The 23506-nt window shown below is 38.0% G+C and overlaps 1 protein-coding gene and 1 pseudogene across 1 annotated transcript in view; one reads left to right on the top strand and one right to left on the bottom strand.

Annotated features, from left to right (window-relative positions):
• LOC101430318 (zinc finger protein 596-like) overlaps positions 1 to 10086 on the top strand; it is a 74027-nt gene extending 63941 nt beyond the window's left edge. Inside the window, exons 3-7 of the mRNA XM_023592391.3 lie at positions 2428 to 2513; positions 4200 to 4326; positions 5843 to 5932; positions 6478 to 6569; positions 7015 to 10086. Coding sequence (XP_023448159.2) covers positions 2481 to 2513; positions 4200 to 4326; positions 5843 to 5932; positions 6478 to 6569; positions 7015 to 7932 — 1260 coding nt within the window. The 5' untranslated portion in view covers positions 2428 to 2480 and the 3' untranslated portion in view covers positions 7933 to 10086. The remainder of the gene's footprint in view (positions 1 to 2427; positions 2514 to 4199; positions 4327 to 5842; positions 5933 to 6477; positions 6570 to 7014) is intronic.
• A 2651-nt stretch (positions 10087 to 12737) lies between these two features.
• Positions 12738 to 19875, bottom strand: LOC111767159 (KH domain-containing, RNA-binding, signal transduction-associated protein 3 pseudogene; annotated as a pseudogene).
• Positions 19876 to 23506: the final 3631 nt, after the last annotated feature.

The raw sequence follows: 23506 nt of genomic DNA, 5'->3' as shown, positions 1-23506 counted from the left end.
GCAATGATTATCAGGAAAACTTTCACAGATAAAAGACTGGTTAAAATGTGCCACTTAACACGATCTTCTGGGGCTAGAATTAGTGACTGGTGATATACCTCAAGGAGTCTCTTGAAGAAAATGGATGGGTGCTTATCTGGATTTTGGACAATTTCTTGAATTTTACTTGAATTGTGTTGCTTGAGGACCCCATCAATTATGCAGGCTTTGTAATGATCCACTTTAGTTCTGTTCTTTTGTTCATTTGGGTTCCGATTGGGGTCAGTTATTGAAACTGCCAGACTCCACAAGAAATGAATAGTGTTGTCATGGTTACTGTTGACTAGAAAATCATCATGGTCTTCAACCTTTTCTAGTATAATTTGCTTTTCCTCTGAGGTTAAAATTACATTCAGTAAAGACTGGATGTCTGTCCAATTTGGGTTTGGATTCCAAATATAGATTTGAAGAGATTTTTCCATCTTTCTGGAATATTCTCTGTAGCTTAGGATTTATATAGCTAACATCTCCAATTATATAATTCCAATTTTGAAAATTGACTGTGCTCATATAGATCATGCCTTGGTTGTCCTTGTTCATCTATTCCTGCAGGTATTTGTCAAAGAGGGAACTAGCCCTGAATTTACTTTCCCAAGATAGAGACACCATGCCTAAAGATTATACCTCTCTAGGTGTGGGGTGGGTAGGCCATTTAAGGGGAATCTAATGGTAATTCAGATTCATTTCCATCACCCTTATATGGGGGTGAAGTAGATAGAGGAACCGCACCTCAAATCTAAAGATATTTGAAATAATGATAGTATCTAAAACATCATCAGTGAGGTTAGAATCAAGGAGGGTTTTCTTCATCCATTTTACAGCTATTTAACTCCCATTCTTTAGCTGACTGGGGTGGTGCCATCACCATTTTTGGCTTTTGTGTGTGTGTGTTGGGAACCCAAGGTGTGACTGTCAGTACACTGTGTCCAAAACATTCTCTCTGAAGGTTGTCATTGTATGCTAACTCCCAAAAAAACATTGAATATAAGGAATTTCATCCCATTTCCTTAACCTTCTACAAAATAGATCCAGTTGCAAAACAGTGTTGTACTCTATGGACCCTTGTGCTCATCATTTCTGTTCATCCTCTAATGCATATTGAGGCCAAATTCCTTACAAAGGTGGATCATTCTCTTTTCTGTCAATTGTCCCCAAATTGTCCCCAATGCAATGCTTAATAATGCAGCCTAGTGGGTTGCTCTTTTCTCTCAACTCAGAATTCTATTATTTCTCATTTCATTTGTATGGTTAAACAAGTATCAAGAAAACAAAGCCTAGGCAACCAATCTCACCAACACCTCCTTATGCCAGGGACTGCTTCCTATCCTGTTCCAAACCCAAATACCAAGCATGACAAACTCTCACTTACAGCTTCAGCAGGGGCTATTGTGCTACTGAGAAGGACAGTACAACACTCACACATAATACATACAGAAGAGGATCTGCTTTCCTTCATAGTCTGCCACTTTCAGAATCCTAGATGCCAAGGGCAAGAGACTACTGTTTCAACACTTGGAATAAAATACCCCTCTGACCACAGAGCCAGAGGCCATAAATGTCTTACCTCAGGGATCCAGGACTCTCCTGAGCAGCATCATTCTCACAAGAACATCCGTCTCATCTGGGTCACCAAATTGAAGATAACCAGAATGCTCCACAGGGTCGTTGTGGGGTATGGCAGAATAGAGAGATAAACCAAATTATGAAAGAAGGAAAAGGAGATTTATTGGCTGGTTGCAGACAAGAATCTAACCAATCTCAAATCTGCCTCCATTTTGTGGTATTTTCGTACAGCTTTTATATGGGCTGCTTTGAAAAAAACAAAGTTAATCATTGAGTACAGATCTCTGGGAATAGGCTGGAGAGTTTCTCTCTAGTTAACATCAAGAAACAATATGCTTCATGTTTCTAATTCTCATGAGTAGGGAGTGAGAGTCCAGAAGACAGAAATGCTTCTGAGAGAACCAATGCTAGTGCAAAAACCAAAAATAATTATAAGTGAGAAATTCCATTCTGCTTTCTCTGGTGATGAGGACCTAATTCCAGATATGATTTTGGTCAGAGATTCCTATGTTTTGGAATCAAAGATGAATTAAAAGTCTCTGAACATCATGGGATATTTAATAAATACAATTGATGGATTTTCATTTTCTTATATATACAGTGAAGATAATCATAGCATCTTTATTAACCAGAGAAGACAAGACCTCCAGCCTCTTGACCCTGGGACAGAAGATTCCTCACCTTGTTTCTTTTGGAGCACTCTTTATGTTCCTGTTGTTGATTGGGCTGTTGTTACTCCCAGGTTAAGGGTTTGACATTCATGACAGGTGGACCTGAAAATTATAGTCAAGACCTGAATCTTGGGGCTTCTTTCTCCATTCTCAGGTTTGCTCACCTTCTGCTTCTCTGGCTGTGAGTGAAAATCCAGAGGAAGATAGATGCCAGTTGAGGTATTGACAATGCAATCACAGGTGAGTAGGAAATTCTTCAACTGAAATTGCACTTGTGTTGCCACCAGATGGGAAGACTCCTATTGGTGTGGATATTCCATGTGCATTCAGGAGTTACCCAAGTATCTGGGCTTAAATTAAGTTTATACAGGACTCTTGAAAAATCATGATAAGTTAGTGACTGATCAATAATCTCTTTCCATCCATTACAAGAGTTGGTTCCAGTTTCCATAAAGGCTGTATATTCTCTGAAAAGATAACAAATGTTTTCTTTTTCACACCCAAACCATGGCCTCATTGGACAAATAATGAATTAATGAATCATGTTAGTGCCTGAGATTGACCTCAGCATGTGGTGAAATGAAGTGATGGAGATGAATGAGAACAGAAGTTTACAATCAGAAGGGTGGCTAAATTTTCAGCTGGTACATTGTGTCAAACCAATGTTACAGGTGCTGGGGTGTATGGGTAAGCATATTTGCCAGAAGCACATGAGAAGGTTAGCAAATTAAGAGAAAAATGAATCATTTATTCATTTTCCCCAAATTTAATTTTCTTAAAGCTTTGATGAAATATATTTGCACATTTTGACATTTTTTTAAAAAAGAAAACAAATTCCCCTAACACAGTTGTTCAAATTTCCCAACTTCAATTTTCTAAGTGAAATTTCTTCAAGTTTTATAAAAGGATGCAATGTATAGGAATTATTTTTTCTTCATTGTGGTTGTGGCTTCAGGAGCTGTATAATAGGTAAAATAAAGTTTTTGTCTCTAGGAAAATTTTTGAAGATTTGGAGAGACAAGAAGTAATGAACAAGATTATTTTAATATTTAACAGACAGATTAGATGAAGATACAAGAGCAACAATGAAAACTGTTAATTTTAGGCTCCATAAAAATTTGAGATTGAGAGATATCCTCGCACAGGAATGGTCATTCTAAGCCCACATACCAGTACTACTAACTCGGGTGGCCCTGGCTTGTGACCCTGAACCAGTTGTACTTATACATTATAATGAATACCTGAAATATTCAGAGCTGAGGGAAGAAGACCTTCCTGATCCTGAGTTCTGTATGAAAACTATTCAGTTTTGCAGAATTCTGGTTATTTCTTCAAAGTTTCTTGCCATTTTTATGAATAACAGAACTGTGAATTGAGTTTAGATAGAAAGTAATTCACACATTAACTGGTTATATTTGTCAAAATGCATACCAAATTCTTAAATGATTTTATAATTGGGAGGAAAATGAGTTCATCTATAGAGAGGAATAATCTAACCATACTCATTTAAAAAAAAAAAGATATACATGATAATTGCTTGCCTTAAACAATAAATCTGTAAATTTACTTAAAACTGGTAGGAACGATTGATTTAGTTATGAATGCTTGAGTGAAAGCTTTATAATCAGCAGCAAGAAAGCATAATTACAAGTTTTTTTGGGGGAAATTTCCAGATGTATATCAAACCCCATGTCACATGATTGTCTTTTGCAATGGGTGTTGTTTATTCAGAATGTATTTGTTTCTTTAAGTATATCTAAAAGGCAGAATGCAGTTCAGGATTGATTAATTTTTTTAAACCTTATATATATATTTTGATTTTTTAAATACACAGTCTCTGCTTCTTCAGTGTTCTTATTTTGAACATCACACTCAGGACATTGGTAAGAATAGCCTATGTGAACTCAAAATTCTCTAATGATTTAGGAATTAGTGACTTTCAAAGATGTGGCTATACATTTCACCCAGGAAGAATGGGACCTGTTAGACACATCACAGAGAAAGCTGTTCAGAGAAGTGATGCTGGAAAATATTAATCACCTGTTCTCAGTGGGTGAGAATCTCAAAATTTTTCTACCCTCTATGTCTCTCTCTACCATCTACCTAACCAATCTACCTATATATTTTTCATACATCATTTTCCATTGATTTATTCAAATATCTAATCTAGCTTCACCATATTGTTATGTAAGCTGTATTTCTCTTATATTTTTATATATTGTAATTTTAAGATTTATATTTTTATAAAACATGCAACTACTTAAATGAAACTTTTTTCCTTATTTTATTCAACAAATCAGTTATATTGATACATATTAATAAAGCATAAGTCCATCTAAAGTGTGCAGTTATTCCATATAATCACATATTTGTACATTCATCACTGCATGCTTAGAACAGTTTCATTATTCTAAAATAATAATAATCAAAACTCATCAACTCTTGATCTCTCTGTAATTCCTCTGCTGTACATAGCTGTTATTTTATTGCCTTCTCTCTAGTACATTTGTATTTGTGTTTTGTAAAAACAGTTGTATATATGCCATATCACCCATATTCATGTTTTACGTGATTTTTACTATCTTATAATATCTTATATTTATTTATATTTACTTCACCCCAATAGAATTTATTCTTGACCACAACTTATTGCATTTCTTTCTTTTTTTATTTATTTTTCTCCCCTTCCCCTCCTCCCCCCAGTTGTCTGTTCTCTGTGTCCATTTGTGTGTTCTTTCTTGTCTGCTTCTGTTGTTATCAGCAGCATGGGAATCTGTGTTTCTTTTTGTTGCATCATCTTGCTGCGTCAATTCTCCGTGCGTGCAGTGCCATTCCTGGGCAGACTGAACCTTCCTTCGCACTGGGCGGCTCTCTCCACGAGGCGCACTCCCTGCGAATGGGGCTCCCCCACGCGGGGGGCACCCCTGGGTGGCATGGCCCTCCTTGCGCGCATCAGCACTGCATGTGGGCCAGCTCCACCTTGGTTAAGGAGGCCTAGGATTTGAACCGCAGACCTTCCATGTGGTAGACGGACGCCCCATCCACTCGGCCAAGTCCGCTTCCCTTAATGCATTTCTTGAATCTCCATTTCCAACACTCAGTGTTTGCTGAAAATTTAATGAACACATTTTGAATAGATAAATAATTGACTATGGCGAAATAACAGTTCTGCTCCAAGGGCTATGCTGAGATTTCAGAACACAGTAGGAAAAACATTGCATATATCCTTTTCCACATAGAATTTATATCATTCTGACGGAATTTTTGATTATTGGATCATTTCTGAACATATTCACTGTGGAAACAGATTTCTCCCCATTTAGAATACAGAGGATTGTGCAGTCTCTCTTTGCTGCATGTGTAGAAACAATGGTTCTCATTTAACTGGGCAAAGGGTCAAGAGTTCCATCTTTCTGCTGAAATGTTATCAAAGATCTGAGTTCAAGGTATTGTTGCATTCCTGATCTCCAGTGCTTACCTCATTCTTTGTAACCTGCCATATAAATCATGATCATGCTGTGTTACTATCACAATTCAGAGTCTAGGTAACATTTTTTTCACACAAACAGGATCTCAAGTCTGCAAATCAGATGTGCTTTCTCAGTGGGAGAAAGAAGTATGCACAGAAGGAATAGGACTTCCTCAATACCAGAGTCCAGGTGAGCTCTAAGAACCTCTGCATCAGAAGAGGGGTCTCATGAAATACTGTGTATGTGCTTGAATATATTAGCTTCAGGATTCCTTGAGGGAGTTATGACTTTTTCAGGTTTCTTTAGATGAGTTATGATTTCTGAAATGTAGCTGAAGATATTGCAGAAATTTTAGTCACATATGTTTATTCCAAACACTTCTCAAGTGCTAGTCAAGTATCATTGTCTTTGGGGTAGAGATATCCATTTACTAATTCAATTAAACTTTCACATAATGATCCTTGTCTTGGTCCTATTTTTGGAAAATTTCCCTTCTATTTTTACTTCCCTTAATCTCAGCTTCTTTTCTTATATTCCATGCCTGAAAATCTTTTCTGATTGTAATCACCTATAATGTTTTCTTATGCCTAGAATATTTATTAATTTGATGTTCTTTCCCAGCAAATTGTGAATGTTGGAAACTTACTGAAAGGAATACTTGGAATGTTACAAAATTTTCATTCCCTTAATGCTATTCTAAAAATTTATACTTTTTTTTTTTGTTGTTATTATAGGGAGGAAAGGTGCCTTTAAAACATGGGAAATTATAGAAATGATATCCAACCAACCTATCTGTATGAAAGACACTTCAAAAATTATGTTATCGGTAAGCTTCATTGTGGATCCCTAATATTCCAAATAGATAACCAGGAATGGAATAAATTAGGAATTCAGTAAAGTCATGAAACTGTAATTAATTTTGGGATTAACTGCTAATCCAGCAAAAATCTGTGATATTTGAATGTAGTGAAAAATTAACCTAAACACAAAACTAACCTGAATTTATATAAAAAATGAATTTTTACATAAACAGTTTTCAGATATATAATCTTGGAAACATCATAAAGCTCAAAATTGATGATAGTTCTGAAATTAGATTTATATAATGGAGTAAATCTGTGTGTATGGAGTAGAATAATGTGTCTATGAAACTAATATGAAAAATATTTTAATTGGAGACTATCACCGGTGGGTTAGTCTAGATTTCATATGTATGGAAATGAAGTAATGGACTAATGTTTTACAGTCTTTCATCTATTTCCCCACTGCAGAGATCTCACATCCAAAAGAATTCCTTTAAAAGAAATTATTTGCAAGAAGATTCCTTTCACGCATCCATAGTGGCCCAACATGCATTAATTGCCATGACAAAGAAACCCTATTTCAGAAAGCCTCTCCCAGCAGTCCTTAGTGACTATTTATCTTTTAATCACCATAAGCATATTCACTCTAAAAGTAAATCATATGAATGTCAACAAAGTGCTAAAACCTGTATGCAACGCTCTGACCTCAGACAATACAAGGGAACTCACATTGGAGAGAAACCCCACAAATGTCATCTATGTGGGAAAGTATTCAGTCGCTATACTGCCCTTAAACATCATGGGAGAATTCACACTGGAGAGAAACCCCATGAATGTCACCTATGTGGGAAAGCATTCAGTAGATATTCTTATCTTAAACAACATGAGATAACTCACAGTGGAGAGAAACCGTATGAATGTCATTTATGTGGGAAAGCTTTCAGTCGATATTCTAGTCTTAAAGATCATGGGAGAACTCACACTGGAGAGAAACCCCATGAATGTCACCTATGTGGTAAAGCATTCAGTCGATATTCTTACCTTAAACAACATGAGAGAACTCACACTGGAGAGAAACCCTATGAATGCCATCATTGTCGGAAAGCCTTCATTGAATCCTCTGCCCTTAAAAAACATGAGAGAACTCACACTGGAGAGAAACCATATGAATGCCATCTTTGTGGGAAAGCATTCATTCAATCCTCTATCCTTAAAGAACATGAGAGAACTCACACTGGAGAGAAACCGTACGAATGCCATCATTGTGGGAAAGCCTTCAGTCAATCCTCTTCCCTTAAAAAACATGAAAGAACTCACACTGGAGAGAAACCCCAGGAATGTTATCTAAGTGAGAAAGCTTTCCATCAATATTCTAATCTTAGATGATATGAGAGTTCTCACATTGGACAGAAACCCTAAATATGACATCTTTGTGGAAAATCCTTCTTTCATTGTTCTTCCCTTAAATGACCTGAGAGAACTCACTTTGTTGAGAAAGCCCAGGAATATCATTTAACTCAGAAAACCCTCATTGATTTCGCTTCCTTAATATAACATGGGAGGATTCACACTGGTATGTAGCTCCATGAATGTCATCATTTTGTGAAGGCCTTTGTTCTTTGCTTTTCCACTTAACATGAGAGAATTCACACTGGAAAGAAACCCCATGAATGTCATCTATGTGGGAAATTTTCACTAGTAGTTCAGCCCTCCAGCAACATGAGAGAATTCATGCCTGACAGAAACCATAATATCTTCTATATGGAAAATATTAGTTTTTCTAACCTTAGACAACATGAGATTATTCAAACTCAAGAAAATTCCTATGAATGTCAACAATTTGAGAAAGCCATCAGTCAATATTCTGACCTTAAAAGAATTGAAATAACTGACAAGGTAAAGCTCTTGGTTGGATATGAAAGGTACTTCAGCCATAGATTTAATTTTTAAACATACCAGAGAACTCACATAGTGAAGAAACACTGTTTATAGTCAGTTTGGAAGTTCCTGTAGCCAACTTCAGATATCTAAGGACATTCATACAGGAATCTGTACTTCAGATATCTAAGGACATTCATACAGGAGAGAATCCATATGCATGTCATCTATGTAGCAAAGTCTTTAGTAGGTATTCCACATGAGAGAACTCATAATGTAAGTGTAATGTAAGTGGAGAATTCCAGTCTAACACTCCTACTCATAAGCTCAGTAGGGAAATCTTATGTGTTTATATTCCTGTACTCAGTGTAGGATTACCTTAATTATTATTTTATCCTTTAAATAAAATGAATGAACTCTGTGAGAGTGAAATTCTCTGTCTGTAAACACTGTGCACTATACTTCAGTCAAACCCAAGCCTTGGTGTGCTAATGGAAACCCAGTTTAAGGAAAACCACAACATCATGAAATAAGGAGAAGACTTTATTAGGAGGGTGAAATACTTTGAGAAGGATTTCCAGAAAATTCATGATGTAGAAAGTCTTCAATGGAAAAATGGGAAATCATTTATTCAGAGATTGGGGTGTTTGTGTACATCAATAATTACAGCTTCTGTGAGGGTTATTGTTTGATGGGTTTCAACAAATGATTGGGTATCTGAGGGCTGATTTTATGGACCTCAGTGATGGAAACATTATAGGTATGAGGAAGGAGAAAAAGTGAAGTTGTTGATTTTGGTGTCATCTAAGGTAAATGAATTTATTTCTCTGGTTGCCTCTCTTGGGTCAGTGATTAAATATCTGGAGGGTAGGAACAGATAAGGTCACTTTGGTCCTGGACTTAGAAGAAACAATAGTTCATCTAAGTGACTAGAATATTTATCAGTTGGTGTGAGAATCATGCATACTCCAGTACACTGGGCCAAGCAGAGATTTGGATCATTCCCCCTGTCTCTTGCTAATTTCTCAGGAGGGAGTATCAGTCAAAGTGCACTGCAATAATCTTGTTAATAACCAAATATCTAATAGATTTCCAAAACCTGCATGTCCTAGAAGTAATACCATTATGCTGGTTGACATTTGGCAGTCCTATCCTTAACATTAATTTTTTAAAAATTAATATCTAGAGCATGCAAATATAGAAAATTTACACCTAATTTTATACATAGTTTTAAAAGACTGCTGAATGTTGTCCTACTAAAATTGGAACCACTCTAAGTATTTCTGTTCTCACCACTTCACCTCATCTTTTATGTATATTGATAGAATGCTTTACTCTAAGTAGAGACCCCAAAAAAGATGTTTTCTCTCATCACTTCCATTATGTATAGATATAATGCCAGATGGATTCAGCTTGGCTGATCCCATCAGTGAACAAATATTCAACCTTATGTGTCACCAGGATGCCAGGAGGATAAGACTTTTAGTATTGCATCTGGATTATTGCTAATGGGTGTCTCACCACTTGCTCATGCACGTGTGTCACATCCTGGGGGACATGGAAAGCATGGTCTTGAATTTACTCCTTTATCAACTTTAAGTATGTAAAAAATTTATAAATATATAAATTAATATAAATAAAGTTCACAAATTTGCCAATTTATATTTGATGATACCTTGTCATTGGGCAATGTGTGGGTAAGTGTTCTGGTTACCCATGACCCAACATAAGACAGAGTTTTCTAGGCTCAGGAAGACCTGAAATCTCTTGGTACCCTATTTCCAACAAAGCCCGAGAGCACATGACATTGTCTTTTGACGGTGTAGGGCTGGCTCACCCACAAACAAAATCTGTTGCAAGTTATGTGAGGTCTTTACTCCACCAGAAAGGCAGGTGACAATGCAAGGAAGTGTGAGCACTTGGGCTACTTAGTCTATCAAAACCCTAAACATAATGGACAGAATTTGTTGTGATGGCGAGCATACAGTTTTAGTCATGACTGGGATGTGCAGTGGTGCAGGATATATTTGCATAGAAATTCCATAAATTTTAAGCATTAATTATAGATTAACTATCCCCACCCTGTCCCATGGTAAACTATGCTATATATTTTGCATCTATGACTGTGATGATTATAATTATTTCATATCACTGAGATCAAACAATATTTTCACTTTTGAATCTAGCTTATTTCACTCAACATGGTATCTTGGATGCATACATGTTGTATGTATCAGAACTTCATTCCTTTCTCAATGCTTGAAAATGTTCCATTTTGTATATATAACATGTTTTATTATTCATTGTTTGATGGGCATGAGTTGCTTCTTTCTTTTAGCAATTGTGGATAATTTCACTATTAACATTGGTGGGCTTTTAATTCTTTTTGGTATATACCTAGCATTTGGATTGTCAACTCATATGCTAGGTTGATACTTAACTTTCTATGGAACCACAAAAGTGTTTTCTACATTGGATGCACCATTTTTTATTGCCACCAGCAATGAATGAATGTTTCTATTTCTGCATATCCTCTCCAAAACTTATTTATTATTTTTAATAGCATCATTTCTAATGAGTGTGGAAGGATAACTTGCCGTTTTGATTTGCATTTCCGTGATGACTAATGATGTTGAGCATCTTTTTGTGTACTATTTCTATATCTTCTTTGAAAAGATACATGTTCAAGTCTTTTACCTAGTTTTTGAATTGTGGTGCTGGTCTTTTTGTTGTTATGTTGGAAGATTTCATTATATATACTGGATATTAAATTAAGACACATCTGTTCATAGATTCCATCAGTGGCCCTACTATATATCAGTAAGTATGTTAGTAATGTTTCCTTTTCATTTCTCCTTTATTTGTTTATTCTCCCTTCTTTGTCAGTCTAGCTAAATGTTTATTGATTTTATTGATCTTTACAAAGAATCAATTTGTGGTTTTATGAGTGCTTTACTGTTTTGTTTTCTATTTCATTTATCTCTTATTTTTGTCATATCTTTCTGCTTGCTATTTATTGTCTGATTATCTTCTTCTCATTCTTTCAGTTTTGATGTTAGCTCACTGATCTGTAGTTTCTTTAATTTTAATATAAGCAAGTAGAATTATAAATTTTTCTCTCTCATCACTGCATTCACTGCATCCCAAAAGTTTTGGTATGGTGTATTTTTCATTTCATTCACTTTAAGGTATTTTCTGATTATGGCTCTGATTTCCTCTTTATCCCATTGGTAGTTTAAGATTATATTGCTTAATTTCCATGTATTTGTGAATTGCCTATTTCTTCCTCTAATATTGATTTTTACCTTCATTCCACTGTAGTTGGAGAATATAGAGTATATGATTTCAATACTTTTCATTTATTGAGACTTGTTCTGTTACCCAACATATAGTGTATCCTGGAATAATTCATGTGCACCTGAGGAGAATATATATTTTTTTGTGAGGTGCAGTGTTCTGTATAGGTTTGTTCTAGTTGGTTGAGCATATCATTCAAGACCAATATTTCCTTATTAATCTTCTCACTAGATGTTCTAACCCTTATGAGAGTGATGTATTAAAGTCTCCTACTATTAATGTAGAGCTGTCATTTTTTCTCTTCAAATCTGTCAGTATTTGCTTCATAAATTTTTAGGCTTTTCTCTTAGGTGCATATATATTCATAATTGTTACACCTCCCTATTGAGTTGTCCCCTTTCTCAGTATGAAATGACCATCTTTTTCCTCATACATACTTTTGATTTAGAGACTATTATGTCCAATATTAATATAGCCACTTCAGCGCTTTTTTTTTTTCAAAAGCTTATTTAGTACTAACAAAGAGGTGACTTTGCTTAACACTACAGAACATTTCAAGACTTGAGTTACAAAAGAATACCACATTATTTGCACTTGTAATTGGTTTCCCTTTTTACGCATGTTGGCAAGAGAAAAAAAAAAAAAAACAACAACTAGCATATGCCTGAAAGATAAAGTAACTAAATTCTATGGAAAGCTTTAAAATGAAAGATGAGATATATTTAAAGAATGGAGTAACATATTTAGTAAACCTACCTTTTTGTTTAACATTATTTAATCAGGTTTTTTTTTTCCTTTTGATAACCTATTTTTCATATACAGGCTGGAAATAATAAAATTTTATGTGTCTTTTTTTTTCCTGCCCAGGTTTCAACAAAGTAGTTTTGAGTTCCATCCATTCAGATTTTAAGCATTGCAATTTATTAAAAAGGGAGTGTTCATTAAAAAAAAAAATTACTTTGAACAGTGTACAGGACTGGTGGAGATGGGCTATTTCACAACATCAGACAGTACAATCAGTATCTGACATATGACTGGTCTTGGTAGACACCCTTCGTTGACCTTGCAGAAGGGGTCTTGTGTCTTGAGTTAGTCCACTCTTCTTGCCCATAGGAATCTAAGTCTCCTCATTGAGTCCATATCCATAATCACAGTAATCAGCACCACTCTGGGGTGGGTGCTATAGCTGTTATCATAGGAATCATAACTGTTCATCATAACCAGTACCATAGCTGTCCTCATAGTCATAGTCTGCATCGGCCCCTTGCACAGGCGGTGGCATGGAGGTCAGTACCCAGTCGAGGGACTCCTCTTGCTCTGGGAGGGAGAAGCCCTCTTCCCCGGCTTCCTGGCCTTCGGCTGGGAAGGACGCCCTTGGAAGGTGGTGTCCCTCGAGGTGTCCCAAACTCCAACCGGCAGGGCTGAGACCCTTCCCCTGGCTACTGCCGTGCTTGGTACACCTCTTGTACGCAAAGGCGGTTTCCCTCAAACCACTGGGACATCTGCATTTTCTGAACCACCATTCAGATATGTTAATTCCCGGAGCTGTGCTTGCCTGACTTCATCATTGTATCCAGGAATGAGGAACTTCTTTCTTCTTCCAGGGCATGTCCCATCTGGGCATATGCTTCTGCTGGAGGGGCAAAGACTTCAATGAGAACGTGGAGATCATTTAGGTGGAAGTACTTGGCTTCTCCACTTTTCCTCAACCCTTCTTCATTTGCCTTGTCTCGCATGGAACCTTTTCCAAGGATGGACATTTTTGTCAAGGTTTCTTTCTGTAAACACGAGAGAGTTGCCTCGTGTACCCAAAAGTTTCCCCACAAAATTGAATTTAGGGAACTGTTTTACAGGAATTAACGCTTTTCTGTCCCAGCTTCATGTTCTTACTAATCACCACATCAGTGTGCTTTTCTTCGTCCTTGCTCTCTCCTTTTTGAAACTTTTCTATTTCTTGGTTCATCAGCCTCTCGCCGGCCGCCGGAGCCGGGACGCCAACTCGAGGCGGCAGGGCAGGCGGGCGGCGTCCCGGTGACCCCGACCCCGCAGCGCCCCCAGCGGCTGCGCTGCTGGACGAGCCGGGCGGGCGCCAGCTGCGCAGTCCCGGCCTCCGGGGGCGACCGCGTGTCCTTCGCCGGCGGCCGCCGCCTCCTGGACGCCGCCCCGCGCTCCCGCCGCGGCCGAGGGGGAGCGGGCGCGGGCCGGGGAGCTGAGGCGGCGCCCCGAGACAGTCCCCGCGAGTCCCGCCAGCTACGCAGCGCCCCAGCTGCACCGCGACCCTCACGTTCCGCGCCGCCCCTGTTGTAGGAGCGGCCCCCCAAGCGCCCCGCTCGCTCCGCCTGCGCCCTCCCGGCGCCCTCCCCTCACCGCGCCCTGCGCACTGCCTTCCTCTCTCTCTTGGTTACTACTTGCGTGGTACGTTTTTCCCATCCTTTCACCCTCAACTTGTTTGTATTTTGAATTTATGATAAGTTTCTTGCAGTCAGCACATAGTTGAATCATGTTTTTTAATCCATTTTGTCAATCTCTACCATTTGACTGAAGAATTTATTCATTTACACTTAAAGGTACTACTGACAATATAAAGGTACTACTGACAATATATGTTTGTATCGTACTCTTTCATTTCACACTCTATGTGTTAATATTTAAAATGTTAACCCTGGGATTTATGCCCTTGGATGTATTTTCTTTCTCATTTCTAACCAGCTGGTAAGAAGACAAAGATTTTCTTGAGTTTTAGCCCTCCTATCAGGAAGGTCTGCTCACAGCAAGTGCAGCGTGCAGAGTTTTCACTGTCTTCTCAGCCTCTGTCTTGTCCTGTGCTTTTGTTTGTTGTTTTGGAGTTCCACTGTTTACAGGGGTTTGGTTGTATGCTTTTTACTGGGATATAGACCTCCCTCTCCTGAGTAATTGAGTCTGGTATACCTTTCTCTGAGACTGTCTTCCTTTATAGTGTTCTACACCACTTTCATTGTCTGGTGCTGCTTTTGCCTAGCATGCAAATTCTGGTAGCAATGCCATTGTGGTGATGCAGTTCCCTTGTTGTTCTTTCCTAGCCATAACAGGGTCGGGAACCAATAAAGGGAGAGCTGACTGTCTTCAATGTGTGCTATGGAGGAGGACAGAAAGGGTAACAAATCTTCAATGACTCCCTAAAGCTGAACTTCCCTAGCTTGCCAAAAAAATGCAGCAATTCAGCTTTCAGCCCCCACCCCCACCCCCAATCCCTGAAGTACTGCATCCCCCACTGCCTCTGCTGCTGTCCAGGAAAGGTTGAAACGTTGGCTGCTACCACCTGTGCCTAGAGGAGGTTGAAACAATAACCTCCCTCTGAAAACAGATGTGGCTCAAGCAATTGAGCTCTCACCTACCACATGGGAGGTCCAGGTTCGGTTCCCAGTGCCTCTTACAACACTTTTGAGCATTTTTGTCACACCATTACTGTTTTGCCCTTACTGGCCATGATAGCTAATGTTACAGAAATACCTAAAAAATAAGCACTGGTGTAATACACCAGCCAGGATGATCACTGAGGCTTTTCTTCACATGTGTTCTCTTGATAACTGGTAGAGTTGTGCCTTTTCACTGAGAGAAATCTTTGCTTTTGCTTTGGGGCATATCTCTATTCTTACAAATGAAGACGTATAAGTTTAAAGTATTACAGTAAAGACTTTCTAAGGAAGCCCTGTGCAGACGCTTTCAGCCTTCTTTTGTCGTAGGCTAGACTCTATGCGTCTAGTACCAGCCTTTCTCCTTAATTAATTACCTTTTCCCCAGATTTAGCACTCCCCCTACTAAACTGTTTCCATCTATTCTTGTAACTCATAGAAACCTCCCTCCTATGTTCCTTGGGTGAAAATAATATCCTTTCCTAGAAGGTCAGTGGAGTCATATATATATGACTGCTCTAACTCAGATCTTTAATAAAAATTATATCTTAACAAATAGAACAATTTCATTTCACAGAGATAGTTATTCAAGCCTTCTTCAGTGTGCAGGGGAATATTTTTTCTTTATACTCGACTATGTGATAGAGCAGGGATGGCAAACTTCAACCCACAAGTCAAAACCAGTCAGCTGACTATCCTTGTAAATAAAGTCTCAATGGAATATAGTCACACTCATTTGCTTACATATGATCTATGGATGTTTTCATGCTACAAGGGCATGGTTGAATAATTGTGTCAGATATCACATGACTTGCAAGGCCTAAAATACTAACTTCGTTGATGCTTGGATAGAGGATAATTTCTTTGTAATTTTCTTATGAAACAAACTTGTTTTGTTGGTTATGAATATACTTATGGTTATGGATAATAAAAACTGACCAAATCACAAAAAAAAAAACCAAAAAAAAAAAAACCTCCCTCTGAGCCAGCATCCATGACCTGAGTTCAATAATCCAAAGCTGTGACCAGTGGTCAGCTGTGCCTCCCGTTTTCCTGGGGAATAGGATTTTTACATCCCTTTCTCTCAGTGGTACCACTGAGGCCTGCTGTGATATTGTTTGGGACCAATAGCTGCCATTTGGAGATAATTACAAGTCTTTACCATAGTTTATTGGCCTCTTCCTCCTGCTCTACTCTGAAAGCTGTACAGTATTCTTCTGGACTGGACTTTAAAAACAAATGTTTCGCACAGTCCTTGCCTGCTTTATAGTTGTTGTGGTGGAAGGATTGAGTACTGGAGCTCTCTACTCTGCCCTCTTTCTCAAAGTCTCACAATTTTGTTATCACCTCTGTGTCACTATCTTAAATTCTAATAGTCTCCTGAATAATGACTGACCTCACATTAACCACAAGATTAGTCATGTTGGCCTGATTATAGGTAATCCTGCTTCCAGAATGAGAAGAGATATAAGAAACCATGAGCCAGGGGCATACATGCCAGGCATTGGAAGGCCCAAACTCACTGGTTTCAGGATGAAACCAGCAAGCCATCCCCCTGGAATTCATGGGGGATTCTCAATGTCCCATTTATTGGCACCCTTCCTTCAAAGGATGTAAAGAGCATGACACAGGTAATCCAACCGTGGGTCACTTCCTCTACCTAGGATGGTACACAAGGAGCAAACCCTCAGTTTAGCCCACAAATCCATAAGTACCATTCGACTCAAGACACCACAATTCAAAATGCACAAATAATGAAAATAATTGCCAAATATCACCTGGCTCCATTCCACAACACAAAAGGGACTCTGCTTGCAGCAGCAGTGGTGCAAGTTGCTCTATAATGCATCTTGGGGTCACAGGCTCAGTCACAAAAGCCTTTTAGTAAATGAACAGTTTACTTTTTAGCACAAAAGTTCCAAAGAACAGGAAAAAAGATCCAATCATGATCAGTATTCCAGGGAGGCCAGCAGCTCAGTTCAGCATTGGTAGATAGCTACTCTACATGCCCCACTTTTCACATAGAGAAGAGACACTGTGCTGTTTGAATGTTAAACATTTGTATACTCAAGAGGGAAGAAGACAATAATTCTTGTTACCTTTGCTCTTGTGCCCTTCACAATCTGAAAGTATATATTTATGAACACTGAATTACTGGCATTATAGTAAATCATGGTCAACCTGACAGTGCTTTATTACCAGTATGCCTAATTAAGTGCCAGAAAAGTTAGCCGTTGTTCCACTCAAGGATCTGAAGGAATTAAGGAGTTTTATAAATTATATACTATGATTAGTAACAATGCTTCAATATTGGCTCAACAATTGTAATAAAAGGACCACACTAGTCTAAGATGTCAATAACTATGTGTGAGTGCAGTGGGTGGTATATGGGAATTCCCTATATTTGGTATAATTTTCTATAAATATGTACCTAAACTTTTTTAAAAATAAAGTTTTAAAAGCATAACAACACTAAAGGAAAGAAGAATAAATCTAAAGAATATTATTATGATCACTAATAAAGGATGGGATGTTTACAGAGATTTCCATTCAGATGGGGAAATGAAATGACTGTCAAGCTTAGCTCTGAAGAGTGAAAAGGAGGCAGCAATGCGGAGTGCTAAGGAAAGAGCTATCCCAGCAGCAGTTACAGGGAGGATAAATGCCTAAAATGGGAAAAGCTGTTCCCAAGTTCAAGGAACAGAAGAGAGAGTGGGGAAAATTGGTTGAGCTGGGAAGAAGGCTGATCAAATGGGGTTTTGGTAAGGCAGCATAAGTTTGGGTTTTATTTGAAGAAACTCTATATAAAGGAGGGAAAGGCAGGGCAGAAGTAGTAGGATGAGCAAGGCATGGTTTGGGGCATGTTAACCCCTATTTGTTCTAAGCTACTATGGTAGGGAATAGTCAAATGGGCAAAAATATGTTTCTACCTCACTGAATCTATCTTAAATATTGTGTTTTAGGGAAATATGCCAATAGATGGACAAGATACTAGAATAAGAAGGTATTACTAGGACTATTTAAGTTGGTCTTGATTATGTTGCTTCTCATCTTGCCCCAAGAAACTTGCTCAGTCACCTCAGATGTCTCCATCTCCTCCTCCTGGCTTTCCCGTGGCACATAATCATACTCTCCCCTCTCTTTCTTCTCATTCAAAACTGAGATAACAGCTTCCTGAAAACCCCCACCCCTCTAAGTGGGTGATTCCTCTCTGTCTTAGAAGGCCAAAAGGGTGCTGTTGCAAACTACCAGAAAGATGTTGACTTTTATAAGAGGTATTTATTTGAGGTAAAAGTTTACAGTTACAAAGCCCTAAAGAGTCTAACTTAACTTACTATAATAGGCACTTTCTCGCCCAATGTTATTTGTCACATATTGAAGCAAGTTGGCTGTCAGTATCTTTGAAGGTTCAGCCTTCCTCTCTCCTCTTAAGGCTCCCTGGGCCCAGCTTCTTCTGATCTCAGCTGCACACTGAGATGATTTCTTTCCAGGCACAGCTGCTCTGTTCCCTGCACAAAGTCAGCATTAAACTATCTGGCAAATGACCCATCTCTCTTCCCTGGGCCACAGGATCAAAGCTGAGAAGTTCTCTCCTTTTCCATGTCTATAAGCTCTCTCTATTCCTGTGTCTTCTTAAGTATCCATTTATATAGGCCAAAAAAAAAGGAGCAGGGCTCAAACTGAGTATCCCTAATTATGTGGTCAAATCAAAGCCCAAATCTGAAATAATTTAATCAAGGCATCTCAGTTTTATCTAATACAATCAAACGGTATCATGCCCATAGGAACAGTTCACAAACATAATCTCTCTTTTTGGAATTCATAAATATTCTCAAAGTGTCATACTCCATTCTCTGAATTCCAAAAATACATTACAATATTCAAAAAACCTTAAATCCTTTCAGTAAGCAATGCTAAGTACAAAATCACCTCACAATCAGTTTCTAGTAATACAGTTTGTCTTGGGGCAAAGTCCTGTCTTGATGTAGACCTGTGAAATTTATAAAACAATTTATTTACTTCCAGTATGCAAAGAGATAAACATTTGCATTACCATAAGGAGAATTTGGGAGGGAAGCATGAGTCACTGGTCCCCTACAGTTGTGAAAACCTGTAGGGCATATTCCATTAGATTTCAAAATCTGACAGTCATTCTTAAAATGTTGGTTTCTTCTCCCTGGGGCCTTATCGGCACCCACCCTTTCCACAGACTTTCCCAATGGCCATTTTCATGGCTCCACCCTTCTCAAACGTCTGTATGATAACCAAGGTGCAGCACTTTCCCTCCAAGAACACTGGGATGATAGCTACAATTCACTCAATCTCTGGTAGAGTATCATCTACCTTCATACACTGAGGTGGAAGTGACATTATCCCTAATCTCTGGTGTACAAGCCCAACCCTCTCAGTACAGCCAGTTGGCCTTCCCTCTCCCTGGCAGACAGGCCCATCCCTCTCAGACCTATGAGATGTTAACCTCACTCTCCCCCACCTATGGGGAAAAGGCCCACCCCTCTCAGAACTCTGGGGTTTTGACCTCATTCTCCCCAACCTTTGGGGAATGTGCTGTACCCTCTCTGCAGCCTGGGGCAGCAAAACTCACCCTGAACAGCAGGCTGGAACATCCACCCTCTTCAACTGCTGGGGCAAATTCACCATCTCTATACACGTGGGTCAGGTTCATCTCTTGACCCAAGGAGATGTCAGTTCCAGGACTCAGATTCTTCTTAAAGTCATTTTCCCTGCCATATCTCCCCTCCATGTTCCCTTTAATCCATGCTTTCAATGTTTTTTTCATACAGCTTTCACAATAGCTTGTTGGTTTAGCATGCAGGAAGCAGAGGCCCAAGCCATCAGACAGTAAAACTTTACACAAGTCTTTCCTGGATACCTGCAAGTCATCTCAGCTGAATCTAATACAATCAAAGGGCATCATGCCCAGAGGAACAGACCAGTTTACAAACATAGTCTCTCTTTTTTGGAATTCATAAATATTCTCAAACTGTCACACTCACTCTCCTCTCAGAACTAAGCTTCTCAGATGAGTCTTAGGCCATTAACTGGCACTATTTACTATTTCCCCTTCAACCAACTGTGATCTTGTCACACTTCAACAAACTACTCCACTGAAACTGCTCTCCCAAGGTTAAACTTTACTTCAAGTTTTAAATGCAATGAACACATTCTTTTCTTTAATATTCTTGATATTTTCTTCCTTATTTCTCCTCATTGTTTATACCTTTTATTTTTTATTTTTTTTAAAGATTTATTTATTTATTTCTCTCCCCTCCTCCTCCACCCCAGTTGTCTGTTTTCTGTGTCTATTTGCTGCATCTTCTTTGTCCGCTTCTGTTGTTGTCAGAGGCACGGGAATCTGTGTTTCTTTTTGTTGCGTCACCTTGTGTCAGTTCTCCGTGTGTGCGGCGCCATTCCTAGGCAGGCTGCACTTTCTTTCACGCTGGGCGGCTCTCCTTATGGGGTGCACTCCTTGCGCGTGGGGCTCCCCTATGCGGGGGACACCCCTGCGTGGCACGGCACTCCTTGCGTGCATGAGCACTGCGCATGGGCCAGCTGCACACGGGTCAGGAGGCCCGGGGTTTGAACTGTGGACCTCCCATGTGGTAGACGGATGCCCTAACCACTGGGCCAAGTCCACCACCAATATACCTTTTATTATATTCTTCCATACCACCACCTTGACTTACCCATATCATCCTTTCTTATTTCCCTCCTACTCCTCAACTTCTTCCTTCTTCTCAGTGTAGTTTTCCTCCATTTATCCTTTTCACTATGATGTTCCCCAAGGTTCAATCTCCTGCCCATATACCACTCACTCTACATACTCTCTCTGAATGACCACAAACAAACTATGGCTTCTACTGAATCAATATGCAAGTGTACCCCATTCTTCTCATATAGGAAGTACTGTCTCCTAAGTCCCACATCTGAATTTCCTTTTGGACTATCATGAATACCTGAAATCAAAGCTTCCTCAGTGTTCTGGCCCTTCTTATCTGTCAGAATGAAGTTCACTACCAATGCTCTGAGTTAGAAGATGGAAGGTTGCCTTGATGTGTCCTGCTCTCTCATTCTTTTATGTAAATTGTAGTGAAGATGTGCTGATGTTACTTCCTAAATATGTTTTCTTAATTCCACTCCTCATCTCTATACTCTCTTGTCATGAACTTAATCCATGTTTTCATTACTGCCTCCAGCTATGTCACACACTTCCTACTAGTTCCTCTGCCTCTTGACTAGCCTCCATCAACTTCATCCTCTATACTCATGCAATGATATTTATAAAATAAAATTTAGAAAACTAATTTATCTAAAATCTTTCAATGGTTTATGTAGTCTACACAATAAAATTCAAATTCCTTAGTACTTCATACCAGAAATTTCATAGCCTGACCACAGTTCACCTCTCCAGGCACGCTCCCTACAGACTCATCAGAGCTATCTCACATTAGAGGTCCACATATTCTAAACAGAGTTCTGAGAGACAGTTCTCAATTTATTAATAACATTTTGGTCAAGTAGGTTTAAGTTTGTGAAAATGGGAGAAATTTGTTTAAACATTCTAATAGTCATTGAAAATATCCCAGAAAGATAAATAGAATGTAAATTTGAGTACTGAACTCCTGTTTTTCACTGAAAACCCATTAATACCTCTATGAATTCAGTATGAAAAATAGCACTAAATGCATTTGGAACAACTTATAAAACTTCTTAGTATATGCTATGCTCCTTGCTTCTCCACCTCTGTCTGTGGTGCCATCCATTCATTCATTCATTCTTTTGATTTTTCTTTCTAAAACACTCATTGTAATTCAACTGTACATACTAGAAGTAGTATAGGTTGGACATTCAGAGGAAGAACATGCTCTACATCAGTCAAATTAGTAAATATATGATTAAAACATTCAGGGTAAATACTGTGAGCTTGGCAGTATACACTGAGAGGAAATAAGTTGAGGGAGATCAGGAGACATTAATGTTACACCCTCATTTTTTATGGGGATATATTTTAGATAGGTTTCAGAGTTTTATTTTAGGTATTTTAAGGCTTAAGTATTAAGTGTGCATATAGATACAGTTGTATTTTCTTGATGTTTTGATTCTTTTATTATGAAATACCCCTCATTGTCTCTAGTAATATGTCTTATTGTAAAGACTATTTTGTTTGATACTAATATAATTACTCCAGTTCTCTAATGGTTACTATTTGAATTGTATGTCTTTTCCCATTATTTTATTTTCATCTTATTTGTGTCTTTCAATCTTAGGTGGGTCTCTTGTAAATAGTACATAGTTAGAATTTGCAATTTTGATGAGTCTGATCATCTCTAACTGTGGTTGTGCTATTTAGGCAATCCACATTCAATGTAGTTATTGGCATGTCTGGATTTAGGTAACCCACATTACTAGTTGTTTTCTATATCTTTTATTTCTTCTAGTCCCCTTGACTGTCTTCATTTGTGTAAATTATTTTTTTGCTTCCATTTAAATGTACTTGTTTATTTTTAACTTTTCTTTTTGTTATTCTTTAGGGATTCTAATGGAAAAATTAGAGCACACTGTATTTTATGACAATCTATTTCATATCAATACTAACATTATTCCAGAAATATAGAAACTTTGCTCCAATGTATCTTCATTTCTTCCCCCTTTTTTATGCTGTTGTGATTTTATATTATATTATAACTGAATCATGTAATGTTAAAATTACTGATTTATACAATTTTACATCTTTTAAAGAACTTAAGACAAAAAATGAAAAAAAGGTATACATAAGAGGCTTTTATATTAAACCAAATATTTATCATTTCTTGTGATTTTTATTTCTCACCATATGAATTAATTTTTTTTCATTATGAAGTTATTGCTTTCATATTTCTTATAAGGCATGTATGATCATTTGAATTATTTGTCCCCAGAACTACCACATTCTTATTCTTTATCTGTGTTACTTTAGATCTGAACCTATTTGTAAATACATAATAATTTAGAAAAACTGAAATAATATTAAAAATAAATTGGGGCATTAAAAAATGGAAAATATAATTTTTTTTTACATTTTGCCTTTCATCACTGTAATAGGTGTTGCCCTGTATATATAATGGCATGGCAATCTCTTATATTTGTTCCTCAGTGTCTACAAGCTCTTTTTTTTCATTATGTCTTCAAAAAAATTCTAGGTCACAGTAAAGTCACATATAAAATATATGGGACTCCCATATACCCAACATCAAACCCTTTCCTCCTTCCTCCACAATTATCTTTTTTACATGTGGATGTTATACTTGCTGTGACTGATGTACAGATATTGAAACATAACTACCAACCATAGTTCCATTATGGTTTACATTAGACTGCACTTTTATAAATTTTTG

This window comes from Dasypus novemcinctus, chromosome 12, assembly GCF_030445035.2.
Source record: "Dasypus novemcinctus isolate mDasNov1 chromosome 12, mDasNov1.1.hap2, whole genome shotgun sequence".
In the NCBI taxonomy this organism is placed as follows: Eukaryota; Metazoa; Chordata; class Mammalia; order Cingulata; family Dasypodidae; genus Dasypus; species Dasypus novemcinctus.
The sequence above is the reverse complement of the archived record's forward strand: the minus strand, read 5'-3'. Positions and strand labels throughout refer to the sequence as shown.